Here is an 18,928-nt window from a genome sequence, read left to right on the forward strand (position 1 = left end):
ACCGCAATCCACGTATTGACCGGTCCCATTGGACCCAACGCCAGTGTGAAAAGAAGTGGGGACAATGGACATCCCTGTCTCGTGCCCCTCCCAAGGGCGAAAGCAACTGATTTACAGTTATTTACAATTACTCTGGCCAAAGGAGCGGCATACAACAACCGAACCCACCCAATACATCCCGAGCCAAAGCCCAGTTTAGTCAGGACAGCAAACAGATAAGTCCATTCAACCCGATCAAATGACATGGTGGGGTCCAGGGAGACCAAGACCGCCGGTTCCAATATTTTCGGGGAGCCGCCCAAAATCCCACAAAGTCTCTGCAGGTTTAGGGCTGCATTAAGACACGGCATGAAGCCAGACTGATCAGGGTGTATCAGGGTTGTGATGACTTTAACCAATCTAGTGGCGAGTAACTTCACCAATATCTTGGGCTCTGCATTGAGAAGCGAGATGGGCCGATACGAGGAAGGGGAAGTCCTAGGCTTTCCTGCCTTATGAATGACGACTATATTTGCCACCCGTTGATCATACGGGAGTTGTCCTGACTCTCTGCTTTCCAGGAACATGGCACGGATATGCGGAGCAATCTTATGGGCATTCAGTTTATACAGCTCTATAGGCAGTCCATTAGGACCAGTCGCCTTCCCAGACTTTATGTTTCTAATCGCTTGCGCAATTTCATCATCTGTAATAGATGAATCTAAGTATTCCCTATTTTCTTCTGAGAGGCTCGGCATGGCTATATCTCTAATCATTTCAGCATTCTCGATCTCTGTAAACCCATTTGCCGAGGTATGTACTTCTTTATAATACTCGGTGAAGGTGTATGCTACTGCCTGCGGGTCCGTGATGTTATCAGGTCCCGACCCCTCTAACTCAGGCACCAGACGAGAGGCACGCTCTCCACGTTCTAACCAGGCAATTAACTTACCAGCCTTATCTCCATGCTCGTACACCCGACTTTGCACGTCATTATTATGTGAGACTGCCCTTTCCCTAGGGAGGCCTTTGTATTCATCTTGTTTAAATTTCAACAGATGTAAGTCTCCCTGAGTTGCCGTATCCGCTACCCTTTTCTCCAACTCTACGACTTCCGCCTCTACCTTAAATACCTCGGCCTGATGTGCCTTCTTTTTCCCTGCAATCAAGGAGTGGACCGCACCCCGTAGTACTACTTTATATGCCTCCCACAGAGACTGTGTTGAATCGACGGTTTCCAGAAAATAATGTTCTGAAATTTTGTAATATCTCCTTCTTTGTGGCTGGGTCCTTCAAGTGCCATGCATTAATCGGAGCGATTCTGCCAACCGCTGACTGCCCGATCTCGACTTGTAACCACATCGGGGAATGGTGTGAAATACCCCTCCCCAGGTATCTTGCCTCTTTAATTGTGTGCGCCATGGCCGCAGGAACCAGTATGTAATCCAATCTGGACATGTTATTGTGTGCGGCGGATATATGAGTGAAGTATCTCTGAGTCGGGTTACGTAGTCTCCAGCTGTCTACCAACCCCAGTGAATCAAGGAACGCAGGGAACCACTTCTTTGCTGTCGTATGTGGATGTGGCGGGAATCTATCCACTCCCATATCGAGTACGGCATTTAAATCTCCTCCCAGCACCAGAGACCCAGGGGCAGGGTCAGAAAGATAGCACTAAGATCTTTAAAGGTGTCATACTGAAGGCCCGGTGGCACATATATGGATAAGAAGGTAACCGTCCTTCCCCTTAGCTGCCCTGAGATACCCACATATCTGCCCCTCTGGTCCGGCCCTGTCGCTTGTAGAACAAACGGGAAAGATCTTTTAAGTAGGATACCAACCCCCTGGACCTGGATGTAAACCCAGCATGTGCTACTAATTTGTATCCCCCTCTATGCAGGGCCATGCACTGATTCCCAACAAGATGTGCCTCCTGTAGCAAAGCAACTTCCGGGGAGTATGTGCCTTATTGTTAAAAAAATAACCGAAAAGGGTTGCTTTTTGTAAACAATGTAGGTATGACAAAAAGTGTGATTATTGAGTGTGCTTTTCAGATGGTGAATAGTCCCCCATTCATTGCAATGGAACTAGTTGTTAGGAGGTTTAGGAGGTGGAATAATACATGGCTAATATGAGGAAATAATTGTTAGACGGATCATTCTTACACTAACAATCAGACACAGCGGGTGATCACAGACAGGCAGACATATCCTTACACACATTTGACAAGTAGAACTTGGAAAGAGTTAGACACCTATCAGACAAGTATCACATCCAAATCACATCTCTGAGCAGCCTTTCTGATGTACCAGCCTACTGAAACATTGCTTCTTGTATATATGCCTCTCCATCTCTTTATATTTTAATGTTTCCACACGCCTCACCTCACTCTCGTTCATCCTCCACCCCCTTTCAGTTCCTCTCCCACGGTTGTATGGGATTTCATAGAAAAACGATTAAATGGAATACAATTAACGAAAAACCATTTCACCTAAACTGTTTAATGGACATTTGCATGATGAATGGCATACACCATTTCATAGAAACCAATTCATAGGCTGTATTTCTTTTCAAAATTGGCTTTTACTGGGTTTTTTTTAAGGCGTAAATGCAATGATTGTCGGAGTTTCTTTTAGAAACATTTTTGTAAGAGATATTTATTTCAATGCTTTACTTCAGGAGCAATATATCTGATTTATATCTTTTACATTCTCAAACAATTACTTTAGATTATTTTCTTTCATTACCATTAACCACCCCTAGACACCATCCATCCCTCAACCCCTCACAACCATTAAACTCCCTTTATTGCTGCCCAATAGTATCCCCTTACCATGTCTAAACTCCATCCGTCCCTAACCCATAAGCTCAGCCCATCACTGAACCCTAAATCCCTTTTTACACCTAAGCAGCACCCATCTCTGAACCTTAAACCCCCTCACGTCATCTAAAGGACATGCATCCCGAACACTTAAATTCCACCCACCCCTGAATCCTAAAAGCCCTTTCTACCCCTAAACTCCACCCATTATTGAATCCGCAAACCCTTCATTGCTTCAAAACCTCACCTATTACTGAACCCTAAAAACCCCTTTCAACACTTAAACCCCACCTATCCCTCAACCCTTAAAACCCCTCACTATCACCAATGTCCACACATCCTTAAAACCTAAAACAACACTCACACCCCTAAACACCTCCCATTCCCGATCCTTGAAAACTACTCACCACTCTTAAACTCTATCCACCCCTGTATCCGACAAAACTTTTCCTACATCCATATTCCACCCAGACCTTAACACTCAGATCCCCTCACCACCCTAAATGTTCCCCAATCCTGATCTCTAAAACTGTTTCTGTCGACAAACTCCACCTATCCCTGACCCCTATAACTCATCTCTACCCTAAACCCCGCCCATTCTTGAACCCTATAAGACCTTCACTTGCCTCTGAACTCTACCTACCATCAAACCTCAAAACGCCTCACCAGGCCTAACTACGCCATCTGTGAACTCCAATAACCCTTCAGCACCCCTAAACTCGACCCATCTCTGAAACCCAAAAACCTTTTTCTACTCCTTAAAAAAACACATTCCTTTAATTTATTTGCATTTCCTTAAAACTTTCTTTCTTTAAAATTGATTTTCCTTTACTTGGATTTCCCCAATGTAGCTTCTCTATTTTCACTTTTCCATTAATTCAAATACATCACTCCCCGACGGTTTGGTATTACCTGGACAAATCGGCACTTGATTGCACACGCAGGTGTGTGCGTCTGTTGTGGTGGAGGAAAGTTTGAGTAAGAGTGCCCATCACAGATTGCTTCAGGGCATGCTGGGGCCTGGGTGCAGGTTTTCCACAGCAGTGAGCAGTTTTCCTGTCTGTGGTCTGAATGGGGGGCAGTTAGTGTCTGTCGTAAACAGACATTTTGTGATTACATTAACACTGTCATTATTCATGGGCGCTTTCAGTTTGCAGTCAGGCTAGAAAGGAGTGCCAGAACTGACTGAGGTGTTATTAGGTTGGGAGGCGACAGGCGAGAAGAGGTGAAGCTGTTCCCTGGCCTTCAGTGCTTGGCAGAGAAAGACATTTGCTATCACGCTAATCACCAGAACGTTAGAGTGATTTGCAGTGAGGAGGGTGGCTTTAAATGGCTAGCTGAACTCTTGAAAGGAATGCTGCGACTTCCTACCCACCAGTAGCTGTCATAATGAAATGTTCTATGTATATGGGCTATATACACACACACATACAAACACACATAAATATGCGCAACAGCACATGTTAAAGAAAGAAGAGACTCAGCTGCAAACAACAGGTGGCAAATCCACCCCAAAAAATAAACCAAAAATGCAACGTGAAGAGTTGGGCAAAAAACGGAGAAAAATGTGGGATATGTGGAGTAGGAAGTAAATATATAGGAAAACAATTGTTCTTGTAAACAAGGTGAGAATACTTAATAGTAAACAAGCACAATGGCAAATAACACTGGAAAAAAAGGATGTGATGTGAAAATAGAACTAACAAATTTTATGTGATGAAATGTAAAATACAGCAAGGTTTCTTCATACATAAAAACAACCATTTTTAATAAAAAATGTTCTACAATAGCCTAAGTCTTAATTTACAGAGGCTTGAAATGGTTCGTTTATAATGCGAGTCAATAACGTTTCGACCCCACAAACAATAGGGAAATCTAATCAGGACCTAAAAAAAATGGGGGTACCTCATAAAGCAAAATACATCTTATGCTAGAGTTGGTGAAGTGCACACCAATAAAGTGAAGAAAAGGGAGGTGTTAATTTCATATAGGGCCCAGCCAGGTGCCCAGTGAGGGGAAGGGAAGGGAACGGGCGTGGACTCAATCTGGCAATGAGTAGTGGCGTGTCAGAATGGGCCATGTTACCGTCAAAGAGATATAGTATGTGATGAGGACACACAAATCTGTGTCAAGGGAGTCAGCGTGCACTGCCTGTTAATGAGGCTGCTGCCTGTCCGGATGAAACTGGCAGTAGTCAGTGACTGAAATGGGCCATCTAAAAGACAGAGAGATAGAGAGAGAGTGTTGTGATGAGATGAGGTCACGCTAAGTAGCTAAAGCTTTGTCTAGGCAAGACCTAAAAAGGATGTCAACGTGTTTTGTTTGTTATAAAGGCTTCCCTGGAAATGAGAAAATGAGCAACACGCAGAGAGAGCAGATTGGTAATTAGAAATGTCTTCAGATGTAAAGGAAGTCAAAAAGTAAACATGCATTTCTAAGTAACCCCATTCCTCCTTTCTTTGAGTTCATAAAAATATGGAGAATGGTTCGTACAGTGTATAAATACAGCCATCACAGCAAAACCACTGTGCTGTTGGCAGAAAAGTGACGTGCCTGCGTCTGTTTGCACCGCAGCGTCGGAGCTCATATCCCTAAACACTGTCATTAGCAGGGGAGCTTCTCCAGTATGTCAGGGTTGTGAATGTGTTTGTCAAGAAATGAAGGCCTAGCAGGAGCCCTGACCTATTGTAACCTTTGGGGAGAGTTTTCCATTTATCAACACCGTAGCTGATGGTGTATTATAGACTTGCTCCATAAATCCCAAAAATGCCCTCATAAAACCAGAGTGAACCAGAGTTTCCGACAGATATTTCCAATTTACTCTGTCAAACACTTTTGCTGCATCAAGTTTCTTAACTGCCAAAGGTGTCTTATGTCCAACCGCCAGATCTGTGGCTTTAAGTGAAACATGTGTTATTGGGTTTAGCCCATCGTTCTTTTGCTCACTATGGCACCCCAGTGTGGAGCCAGTCATATGCAAATCAGTCTTGATCAGGGCTGGACTCGGAACCAAAACCGGCCCAGGCTAAGTGCTCGACCCCCCCCCCCCCCCCCCCCCCCCCCCCCCCCCCCCTTCTTGAGGGTTGGAGGTGCCGCCGAGCGCTTTGCTAGGGCCGGTTTTCGGCCGATTTTGTTACAGGGCCGCTGCAAAAATGGCCCTGTAACACAATCGGCCCCCAGGGGCCCAAAACCGGCCCCCACCCTTGCGGCGCACCGGGGTATTGCCCGGTACCCGCTATGGCCCGCTATGGCCAGTCCGGGCCTGGTCTTGACCCTGTTCCTTATGGGAAAGTCGAGCCCAAACTGCCAGACCAGGTCCTCCCTGGAGCGGAAACATGCATCTTGGGACCTGTTGGGACCTGTTTCAGGGAATCACCCCTCATTAGCCAAGCTAACTTGAAGCCATTGCCACAGCGAGCAAGGGATCCACGTCTGGGTATGCCCATCTCCACTTAGGGCAAACATAGCAAACACAACAAGATGATGGACGGAGTGCTGAAACTTTTCAACCACTCACCCCCAGTCAAGAGATCTCGGTTTAATCCATCATTCTTTTGCTCACTATGCCACCTCAGTTCGGACCCAGCCATATGCAAATCAGTCTTGACCCTGTTTCTCATGGGAACAGTCCAGTCCGAACTGCCAGGCCAGGTCCTCCCTGGACGGAAAACAAGCATCCTGGGTCCTGTTTTGGGGCATCATCCTATATCAGCCAGGCTAGCTTGTATCCAGTGGCGCAGCAAGCAAGGGACCTACATTTGGGCATACCCAGGTAGAGGAGCATGAGGGCATCACCAACACTGTGAAACTCGATCAGGGAAGACATATAAACAGTGGATCCCTGATGACACCTGTGGTATTCTGCAGTGTTTGCCCAAGAGATGAGTGGAAGGTTTGCCACTTCTGGTCATACGAGAGGCTTGTGTAACTCCGGGGAAAAAGACTGACGGTCTAGCTTTGCGAACTCAAGTACTAGAGAGCACAGTACAAGAGTTAATCTCGACACTAGAGAATCATATAAAGGAAATACAGGTTTTAAACCAGGGAGATAAAGATATGCGAGAACGGATGGAAATGTTAGGGAACAATGCTAGATGAAATAAAATAAGGATTTCAGGGGTGCCAGAGGGGGTGAAGGGAAACGACCTCAAATATTTTGCAGTTGATCTGATTAGGAAGATGTTCCCCTTAGAAGTGACAGGAGAAGAGCCTGCACAGGACATCCAAGGAATTCACAGAGATTCTTTTAGGCTATAAACAAACAGAAGTAAACCGCGGAAAATCTAAGTACATTTTCAGACATACTCTTTAAAACAGCATATACTAGCTTTAGGTCTCAAGACAAAGGATCTGCAGGTGAGGGAGCACAGATTTAAAGTCAAACTCAGACATTATACGGGTGACCTTGGGCAGATAATGGAAGTTAGTATGGTGTTCAACAAGTGTAGAATTAGGACTGCAATCCATACACAGGGAGTGTAAGACTGGGCACTAGAAGTAGAACTACAGTCAATACACAGGGTACATCTGGGAGACAACCATTACTGTTGTTTGTCACAGAGGTGGGGATCACTCGATTGACACTATTTGGTCAGAATCTCCACCCTTAGAGAATAATTTGGTTAAATTCCATCAAACTAGTTACCATAAAATTATATCAAACTAGTTACCAACTAATGACTATGGAGGGAGAACACAGGGAACATTATTTCATGTGGAATACCCACCATGTTTTCAACATTAACATAGATACTTAATCCAAATAAATCGGGATTCTATAGTTACTTCAAGATAAAATCTGAAAAATTAGGATTCTACAGTTACTTTTATTCACCCTGCAACAATCTTCTCATTTTGTTGTTGGTGTCTTTCAACACCTGGGTTGCATTCTTACATCCCTACCTGGTGAAAAAAAGATCTCTGGTGAAGAGCCCCCTAAAGGAGCCTGTAGGCATTGCAGTGCCCACCTTATGAGGAGCACGGGTCGATGATGGAGCATGCCACCCTTGAGGGCCTGTGCTCTAGTGACTTAGTTGAATCCAGGTATTTAATACATTACCTAGGACCACTATCGGAACAGTATTCTCTATTGATATTAATATATTATGGGAGAACGTACACTGAATCTGAATTCCTCTCAGTCCTCCTTTGTCTAAAGAGCTTGTCAGAGTAGGCAGACCTTCTTCCAAGAGGGAATAGTATATCTGTGACTCAGATACAGTATGACATAGTGATCACAAACAATAATATAAATATCTAGTTACATTTTTGTCTGTTAGAAATAATAGGTTTAATTTACATGTCGTAAAGGTGTAACAACTAGAATAATACACAACGCAGGCACCCCAAATAGATATTCTAGCACAAAAATTTGCAAGAGAGGCCACAATATGCACACAGAACATATAGTAAGTATGCTGACAGCAAATCTCATTGTCTATCAAGGCAGCTGCCTGGATGACTTCAGAAGCCTTCAGGCTACTACAAGGCGTAATGGTTAAACTTCAGTCAATGGATGGAAACAATCCATCTTGGATGTATCTTGTGTGCTATGATATACCTGCCCACTGTCCTAGTCTGCTCCACAGGCCAAGGAGAATAGTTCAATGGGTTTGAGCAAGTGCTAGAGTCTGTGCTACCTCTGTACAATTTTTGCTCTATTATGTTAGCATAATGTTCTCCTATTGTAACTATTTGGAAAATTAATGTTTTGTGATTTATGTCAAGTTCTCGGTCACGGCTACCCGACATTGCATCATCAGCCCGAACTGCCTATGTATAGAAGTAATTTGGAGACATAGCAGTCAATGGACTACACAATATTTCAAATAACCAATGACAAAGACTAACAGAACTTAAGCAGTTAATTATATGATGTCTTACGTATGTAACTGCCTAAGTAGGAACATATTTACCTCTCTTTGCGTTAAGTGATATCCAACACATTTTCGTTGAAACATCATAAACGTCCTTAATTTGCATTACAGCAACTTGACAGACTCCTGCTACAAACTCTTGCCCATTTAAACACGCCCATTACTGAAAGGATGAGGTTTTCTGATTTTTCACTCGATGGCCTACAGTTTTATATCACATACACCTTTTTACGTTAATATTTAATTTTCAGAATACATCCACAGTGCTATTTTGATCTCACACGCCCCCATAACCATTGGCCACTTCATATAGTCAACAATTCTATGTTATTGCTTCTCAAACAGTGCACTTGGTTTAGGCCTGTGTTTTTCAAATATCAATAATATTGAAAATATAAAAAATAACCAATTTCAATGCTTAACTGTATTTACATTTTGGAATTTAGAAAATACATATGCAGTCCTATGCTTTTGTTCGTACTCCCATCAGAGTCCAGATGCAGTGTAGTGCAATACAACAAAAATTCAAGAGAAACGGAAACTAAATAGACACGTGTTAAAGAGCAAAAACTTTAAGTGTGTAAGTACAAAAATCCCACTTCTGAAACAGTACAATGGGAAGTAGCTCTCTTAGCATATTTATGACTCAGATTGTCTTCTTTATCAATATTTTACTTATTCTTTAGCAAAAGACTATGTTAGACACTATACTGTGGAAATCTAATATGATGCACCCCCAGCAAATATAATAATAAAGCATTTAACATTAACATCAACTGTTTTATTTCCAGGAAACTCTGGAACCTGAAGATGAAAGACCCCAAATCCAAGTAACTACTTTACCTTTTTTAAGCTGTAATGCAGGTAGGCTCTGTGTTTCTGAGATAGTTATTGTGTGCCTTCTTCTCTTTCAATAAATTAAGTTGTCTTCTTCTTCAGTTTGTTTTAAGAGTGTAATCACATTTGTAACAACAGTCCCCCTTATTCTATCATTCTATATCGTGTGTCCTGGTTTCTTCTCACTCCTCTTCATTTCAGGTCACATATGTCATTCTTTCTAAAATATTCTTCATCCTTCACTCTGAATAAATATTGCTTCAAGATTTGTTCAAAGAGATTAAAAATAAAGTTATTTTCTTATTCTTCCATTCTATAATATAGTCTCCCTTTTGTTTTGTCATTAAAATTCATATTAATCGCTCCATATCGCTCTCTGTATTCTTCCATAATTTCCTCCGGGGAAACACTCGTTTTTGTAAACTGCACTTTTGCCATTGTCCAGGCTGAGAGTGATCACCAAGAAGAACATGTTCTGGATTCATAAGGTGAACTGCTCAGGGAGTGAGCCCCACCTGGCAAGCTGCAAGATCCAGCTCTCACCGGGCAAGTTCAAACCTGTCTGCAAGACCGGAATGCATGCCATTGTCCGCTGCACTGCAGGACCCCAGTACAGCAGTGGACATGGAAAGCCTTTTCGTAAAGCCTTCAGGACAGAGGTACTGTGAAGAAAGTACTGTTCAGATTTTACAACAAATTGTAATCCTATCCTTTATAAGGGGAGCTCTGATCTCTATTTAGAAAAAACACCTCAGTGGATTCATCTCACCCTATATGCAGATATCTATTTGTAGAGTAGCCAACCAGGTCAGATACTAGTGAGCTGGCTGAAATGCTCAACCTTTAGAGGCTGATAAAATTGAGTGACATTTTTTTGTGATATACTAACACTGCAATCAGATCCCAAGTATGTCTCTAAATGTGTGGAAATCACTATTTTCTTTCTTGGAAGGCATTGTACTAGTATATTCACCCATAAATAATGTCCTGTAAAACATTATTTTTTAAGACGTGGGCCTGAATCCTGGGCTCATGCTTAGGGTGACTCACATAGACAACTCAAAACTGACGGATGGTAACACTTGATTGAATCTTAACGCTTGATAATTTTATTCAACATTTTCTAGCTCCACTTTACTAGTACATGGATCTACACACTATATGTAAAACAGTCATGGCCTTCTTTCAAAATTTCTAGTCCATTTTTTGTTTATCGTGCTGTATGTTGATGTTGTATTAATGCACTCTGGAGTGGTCAAAAAGTAATGTATTGGTGCAGTACAAAACATCTAAATAATTTGCATAGGCTCTAAGGCCTTAAGAGGTTCATCCCTCGTTTTGTTTCCTGGTGCTTTATAAGTGATTAATCTTAGTGATGTACTAAATGCTTGTATTAAATACCTGTACTGGGGAGACCATGGTACCCAGATCTTGCACGTCATATGAGCAGATAGAAGATAGTTTTTGGAAATTAAGTTTTAGTTGAAAATAGTTGCTCAGAGACATTGACCACTGAGCATTTAGCTTCATATTTTTGTCTAAAGGATGTCATTATGATCAGTTTTTGGCGCTTTCAAGCATAAACACTATCCAGACATTTAGTTGGGATTTGTTAAAGCCTGTAAAAGTTTAATTCCTGATTATGTAGATCTAAAAGTGATTCTGTTTTGTGGTTTAATAAGTGTCTGTTCTGCCATCTCATTGCTGTCTAACCTTACTGTTATTAGGAGCCTTTGGTCAGACTCAGAGCTGGTGCCCAGATTGGAGAGGGAAGGGTGGAAGTACTGAAGAATGGCAGGTGGGGCACCGTATGTGACGACAAATGGAACTTCATCTCTGCCAGCATTGTGTGCCGGGAGCTGGGCTTTGGATCTGCCAAAGAGGTGCTGTTTGGAGCTCAGTTAGGACAAGGTGGGTGTGCAATGACTGACAAGTCTGGCCTGTGCAGCGTTGATAAAAACAATGTTACAAAACATCATGTTAGGTAAACTGTATGAATATATTCGGGTCTGCATAGTGTAAACCTAGTTACAAAATAGCAGAGGGTCGAACAAAGACTCTGAGCCCTAAGGTACAATTCAAGATCGTCTACAAGACCGGCAGGCTACCATTGTGTGCAGAGATAGTGCTCTTTTAACTGAAGGGTCATCAATTCCTATCAGAAATTGAAGGGGCTAGGTGCTGGTCCCATGCAGATAGGGATATTCTGCTAGATCCTGGTTGTGCAGATGGGGAAGTCCCGCCTTCTGGCCTTCTCTTTCCTGCGCTAATTCATCTTCAGCTTAGTGATGTCCTGGATTGTGATTTTTTTTGAATAAGCTTGTATGTCTTCAGCAGGTCCCTCTTTCAACTGCCTGCCAAATAGTATGATAGTGTACCTGCCTGCTGCTCCTGAATAGTTTCAGGCACAATAAACCTGCATTTAACATGAGAACATGCAATATGTTTAACATGCTCTGCCTGTACATAGCTATATATTTTATTATGGTTGCCTATGTTTTGCTCAACTAGTCTTATTATACCATGCATTTTAAATGTTAAAAATTGAGAATTCCATAGACCTAACTGCAAAAGTAAGTAAATGGGCAAACTATTTTAGGTGATCAGGAACAGTTTATTTTAGTGCGTGCAATCCATTTGCTTACATTGTCATTTTAACCTAAGTTGGATGTGTCTTATGTTCATCATAATAAACTGATCATGTGGTCCCCCGCTCTATTCCGTGGTTTGGTAGACCTTCCTCCAGGCCACCATGACCCACACCCTCCAAAAAGTGAATTGAAACTTAAATTGCCTATTGCCTTCTGCTGGGTGTGTTGTGATTCATCAACATTCATCTTTGGTTGAAGGTCTGGGGCCAATCCACATGAGCGAGGTACTCTGCAGTGGCCAAGAGAAGTCAATCACACAGTGCCGCTTCCAGGACGCCAGTAGGAAGGGTTGTCAGCACGAGGAGGATGCAGCAGTCAGGTGCAACGTTCCACAGATGGGATATCAGAATAAGGTATGTGTATTCAACTGCCCCCAAAACTGTCTCTATGAAGCATCATAGGAAGCATCATAAGATCCATGGTTTTATCACAACCCTTCAGAGGAATACACATTTTTCCCAGGGTCCTATTAGGGAAGCTGTCCATGCACCACCCGACTTGGTCCCTAGAATTAGGATGTGTAATTGAATTACCCCCTCCTAATTTCTCTCCAATAACTCCTCATTCATGACATACACATTTTCAGAATTATCACGGGGCTTGAGGAGATTTAAAGAACAGCGGAGGAAAAACTCCCCAATTCTACTAATATATGTCTAAAAAAAAGCCTTGGTGTCCAAAGTCAAGCTAGGCGAGCATGTGGATAGAAACAACTATGCTGGAAGGGGAGGGGAGTCCCTTTTAAGGACAGTTTCCCTAACAGACCAGAGGTGTCATGCTTCATCATAGGGATACCTCCTCGCGTCACAAGCCTAATCGTAACGCAGGCTACAACCCCTTCAATGTGAGGGAGTTGCTCAGGAATGTTTTCAAGTAGGGCGTATTAATAAAACTCAATGTGAGCATCATGTGTGTGGTAGGGAGTTCAGTGCTTAGGAAAAAATGGTTAAAACTCTCTACAAGGGTAGCCAGACAAGGTTTATTATTGCTACCTCGTGCCAGGATTAAAAATAGATAATGAGTAGTGTACCTGACAACATTAGAGGCAGATGCACTAGGAAGTGATCAACATGTTTCGGCCTCTAGACCTATAGAAGTGTTGCAGCCTTCATCAGCATCTCTTACCAGCTACTGCTATACATGAGTGAACACAATAGTGAGTGACAAAAAATACAAAATATGGTTAGAGAAAACGTTGGAGTGTAATACTGAACCAGTGATCTGGCAGTTCTGCATATTCACCAGTAAAACCTGTGACGAAACAAAAAACAACACACTGCGCAGTTAAAACATGGTAAGGTACAGCATGGTTGAACCACAGCAAAAAGGAACAAACAAACATGTAGTGTACATGATTGTGCAGCAGAGAACTAGTGTGGCAGTGCACCCAGTAATTCCTTAGTTCTGTGAAACTCACCTACAACAGTCTGGTATTATACTGCATCTGTCCTGGGCTATGAGCCTTAGGTACATACGCCAATTTAACCTATTGAGTAAAGGTTGCGGAGTTAGAGTATGAAAGAGTTATGCTATACAGAGCTAAGACAAGCACATAGTGTGTGAGCAATCATGAGCAAAGGGGTAGAGTACGCCAAAATCGGGATAATTAGTCATCTGCCTCAGGGTTCCAACAGAGGGAAGAGACAACTGTTGTGCTCCTGAGCGTAATTGCAAACAAAGGACATTTGTATGGTGAACAAAAATGAAGAATTTTGCCAAGCTCCAAATACACTGTGTCGGGGTGCCAAAAGAGGGCAGAGAGAACTGTTGCACTCCTGAGCGCAATTACAAACAAAGCAAAACGTGTAAATTGAACAGAAATCGAACATTTATGCCAAGCTCCAAAACACTGGAGAGCTGGAGTGTGCACATAACAATGTGTGCTTAATCGGAAGAGAGCGTGACTGGTCTGCAGGAGCAGAGATCTTACCCGGGACGCTTGGTTAATTGGTATGCCCCTGAAAAGTTCATAAACACAGCGCAACATAAGCACAAGGGGGTGCCTAGCAACCCACGACAGGACTACTTGTGGCCGGTGTGCGGTATGAATTCAGACACGCATATAGTCACTTGTAAGCGCAAAGAGGTGCCCAGCAACACATATCAGGACTACACATGGCCAGTGTGCGGTATGGACTCTAACACGCTTATAGTCTCTTTAAGCCTCGAAAAATGGTCAAACACACATGGCAGGCCGAGGGCTGCCAGCGAGTACTTACAGCTCAACTCGAGCTTGGAAGTGATGTGCGTATGTCCGTCTGACAGGAGGGGACCCTGCTGGCGGATATTGCACTCATGTAGTAAGCTCGAACTCCAGCTCCAGCTCGGAAACTGCTTCCTGGATGTAGTTCCAGGCATGCTCGGAGTTGTAGTTTACTGCAGTAAGAACTGCGGAAACGAGGGGTTGGAGCCCGCTAGAGTGAAGACTACAAAAACGGAGGTGAACGCTAAATGTGTTTTTGTTTCCAGTTTGATCTCCCAAGTCTATGCTGAAAAGAGTTGTGTGCTTCCCCTGTAATATTGTTAAAGTAATTTTATTTGTATTTTTATTGTGCTTACTAACCCTGATGAGATATCGAAGCGCTTTTCAGAGACTAGACCACCACTTAAGAACCCAAAAAGGATTAGTGATGAATTAATATATAGAGAAATGTGTGTTGATTTAAGCAGTGGACATGCAAGCCTGTTAGTTGGATTGAATACAATAATGGAGGGATAGAAGAGGGAAGAGTCTAGAAAGTGTTTATTGGGAGATCATAGTAGTAAGATGAGGCTTGGGATGAGTAAAAGGAGGGATACATGAGGGAAGAATTTAGAATGGATTACTTGGGAGATCATAATAGTAAAATTAGGTTTCAGATGAGTCAAGGAGGGATAGAGGGGTTAAGAGTTAGAAAGGTTTATTTTGGAGATCATAGTAGTAGAAGGAGATTTGGGATGCATTAGAGAGTGGGGTAAAGGATATATTGAGAGAGACTAGTGCATTGGAGAGAGTCAACTGTGTTTTTTTCCTTCTTCTACAGTAGGAGTAAAGTAATAAATATATATAGATATGCAACTACATAAAAGGGTATACATGTATAAGGAATATGATAATCAAGATTTTAAGTTGTGTTGTACAAACTCAGACCTTTAAGCGTTGCTGTATTTGAAGTTAATGTATTTGGTTTTTTAAATAACTTTTTTTAGCTTTTCCTCAATGTTTCCATAGCGAAGCACTTGTAGATAAAGTAGTTATGATAATATTTGCATATTGTGATAGATAAATAAAACAGGGACATATAAGCATCTAATCAAATAACTTATATGAAAACTCTGCAGTGACCTATAAACATGTTAAGCATAGAATTATATATGTATAACTCCCACTCCAGCTCCAAAGTCAAAACAGGTCTGACACAGCTCGGGTTCACTTCAGGTAAGATTTATTCCACCACCATGGCACATCATATGTTCTTTTTCAAGCGCAATGCTAAAACACCTGGCAGACGTGTTTCGGCTGAATGCCTTCCTCGATGCCAACTTCGTATAAAAGAGTTTGTCATCACAGGTGTTTGAAATACTCACTTGTTAACTTCCATTGGAGGATGCTGTGCGGTCATAGGAAGAGGACAGCAGGTTCAAGTTAATACTCGATCTCTGTTAGTTGTCAATACTGTCCCCTCCAACTCGCATGCTTTTATTGTCCCTAAAAGCACAGTGTCATAGAAAGACTTTAGACTGCTGGGGTGGTCTCTGCGTTTGAAGAGTGGGGGTGCTGGTGGATTCCTTGGATTGGAGAGCAGGAGAAGCTGGCCATTACCGCCCGAGACGGCTGTCGCCCCCAAACCCTCCCCCCTTGCTACGCCACTGCAGCCACAGGCCTGATTGGTGTGAGACAAAAATATTTCTGTTGCCTTAGGTCAGGTCTATTTATTATGAGAAGTCATGATAAACACATAAGACTTGACAAATTGATTGTGAAAAGCATATGTAAAAATCAACATGCATTTAAGGGTGGATTGTTATTTCTCTTTATTGAATCCGACAAATAGTTTTTTTTTTATTACACAAAATGTCTTCATACCTTTGTAAGGAATGATTTTGATGTCGGTTGCTGCCTCTGACAAACCCTAAAGGGTGAAGATTTGCAATATATTCATTCTTGCTAGAATCACGTGGAGACTATTAAAATTTACTCCACATTTAATCCTGCGTAAAGAATGCTTTTTTGGTGCAAATGCCTGCAAGCCAATGTTAGGGATTTGCATCAAAATTCAAAGGAGTTTGCGTAGGAACTCGAAAAGTACCACGGATGGTATGCCCTATTGGTGCAGAGTAGTGCATAGCACTCGTTGAATTACATTGTCCAACATTTTAATGCGGATTTACTTTGGGAAGTAAATACACCACTTTGCATTGTGTTTGCATTACAAAAGTTGCACAAACCTGGAGGAAAGTATTAGTAAATCTGGGTTTCAATGTTCATGGTGACATCCAGATCTCAGTTTTGTATCCTTGCATGCTAAATGTGTAATCCCATTACAGTAATCTCCTCCATAGAAATGTGTTTTGTGATGTGAGAATTGTCAGTATTCCCATGGCTGAGAACAGTATTCAGATTTCATTGGTTGCAGAAGTCAGGCACATAAGGCAGGCAGCTGTTCTAATATGGCTTATTGCGAGATCTGGTCATTATATTTTATACTTCCTCAAGCATTAGCAGCTACCAGGCATGCCTGTCTATTCTATCCTTGTGCTTCTTTTAGACTTCATGGAGTCGAATGGAAGAGGTGTGGCGCCGCGTCTAGGGCGACTGACGCTGGAATCTGGGGATCACGGTTTGATCCCCAGCACCGGCGGCAGATTAGCCCAGCACCATGTGACTCTGGGCAATAGCTTGCTTAATCTTCCCGACCGCCCCCAGCGCCTAGAGACCCTTACGGGTGATTGTGCGCTTTACAAATGTGGATTATTATTATTATTATTATTATAATGTTCCTGTTTTCTTATAACTGAATGATTGGTTGTCCTGAATGCAAGTCTTCTAATTTCACTTTTTTTCTCCTCCACACAGGTGCGCCTAACTGGTGGGAGAAACCCAGATGAAGGCATTGTGGAGGTGCTGACGGAGGTGAACGGCGTCCTGAAGTGGGGAGCTGTGTGCAGTGATCTCTGGGGGCTCAACGAAGCCATGGTGGTGTGCCGTCAGTTGGGACTGGGCTTCGGCAGCCAAGCACTGCAGGTTGGTGTTCAGCATCTTCTACAGACTAGAGGCGTCCAAAGGTGTGATTATCTGCAGGGTCCTGTCTGACTACAATTTACTGTTGTAATGATATAGTCACACTTTCTTCTAATTTCTGCTTTTTTTGTCTTGGTGCCATGGTTCGTATTGCATTTTGTCTTATTTTGACAAAAACAGATGTTGGACACCCATGTTTTGCCCGGTGTCAGTCCTTGCACAGTCCTTTATCCATGGTGCAGAAATGCTTGCTATAAATAGATCACAGAATAGCCAAGGATATTCTTCTCCCGATATGTGCATCAACTTAGCATCATGTTAGATATCATCCCCAAAATCTAAAGATTGATCTAAAGATTGATTGAAGATTGTTTCCCATCCCATTTCTCCTGTTGTGCAGAGGGGTGAAAGTATGGGGAAAGGAAGGAGAATTGGATTTGTAGTGTGATTTAGTGTGAGGTGGGGAATGGTGTGCAGAGTGATGAGGAGAGGAGGGATATGAGGTGTGTGGTTCCCAGCTCTAACAACTTACATGGTGCCACTGCATGTCACATGATATTGTTACTCTTCACACGGTCACCCAATAAAGTGCTTATATCACCAGTGCCTAATTTGTGCTAGTGGTTTCTGGTGTCAGCACCTTCTCTGATGACAGTCCACAACACAGTGGTGCTGCCTTTTTTTATTTTGAGTTGAGATGAGCACAACAACCGTGTTTATTAAATCAATATACATTGAAAATAAATAATGCTAGCCTCTCATGCCATTATTGTGGCTGTGTATGGCCTCAAATAATCTGAATTGTCACACTTGTAGGAGTGCAATGGTTAGGTGTTATGTTCATACTGTCATTGGTAGCAATAGCAGAGTATGGTAGGTGCAGGCTGCAGTGGCCTTCCGAGAAGGGCCCTGGAACTTCATTTTTTGCAAATTAAGCACTGGATGTGACGCACTGAACGGAAATGTGTACTGGAAATCCTCAATTAAAGTGGTTTTCCAGCTTATGCGTGCTATGTATTCTTGAAGTCCCTTATGGCCATTGCGGCGCCTCTTCCCACCCACTCTCTCAGGACATGAGAGCTGCTTTCAGACACCTTTGTTATTGAGGGAGGATTCGCGAGGCTGGTAAGGCCAGCTATGATGGGCTCTTTGGCTGCTCAGGTGGATGTAAAAATTCATCGAATTGACTGTCCGCTGATTAGCGTCGAATGAAAGAACAAAGATGCAATAGCATTGTGGTATAATATAGTAACCACAGATGGGAAAACCATGAATATTGGTTAAAATAAATAAAATACACCTTTCTCACAAGAAGATTTGGCTGTATTTTAAACAAAGACGAAAACAAATTCTATACTCTCCTTTGAAACCATTTAAACCTCAAAGGTTCATCTACAATATTAGAAATTAGAATAGAAGTTTAAAAAAATTCCGAGGACTTAAATAAACATTAACCAGGATAATCATTGAGACTCGAGAGGAAAGCCCGGAAGGTGCAGGATATTTATTATTATATACAAAAAGTGACAGTTACTGTTTTGGT

General features: G+C 42.4%; 1 protein-coding gene across 1 annotated transcript in view; it reads left to right on the forward strand.

The window, feature by feature from the left end:
- The window catches only part of LOXL4 (lysyl oxidase like 4), a 201,104-nt gene that overhangs the window by 107,813 nt on the left and 74,363 nt on the right, over positions 1-18,928 (forward strand). Inside the window, exons 5-9 of the mRNA XM_086922608.1 lie at positions 9,468-9,506; positions 9,959-10,172; positions 11,241-11,424; positions 12,363-12,517; positions 17,221-17,388. Coding sequence (XP_086778734.1) covers positions 9,468-9,506; positions 9,959-10,172; positions 11,241-11,424; positions 12,363-12,517; positions 17,221-17,388 — 760 coding nt within the window. The remainder of the gene's footprint in view (positions 1-9,467; positions 9,507-9,958; positions 10,173-11,240; positions 11,425-12,362; positions 12,518-17,220; positions 17,389-18,928) is intronic.

Source organism: Lissotriton vulgaris, chromosome 5 (assembly GCF_964263255.1).
Source record: "Lissotriton vulgaris chromosome 5, aLisVul1.2, whole genome shotgun sequence".
Lineage (NCBI taxonomy): Eukaryota > Metazoa > Chordata > Amphibia > Caudata > Salamandridae > Lissotriton > Lissotriton vulgaris.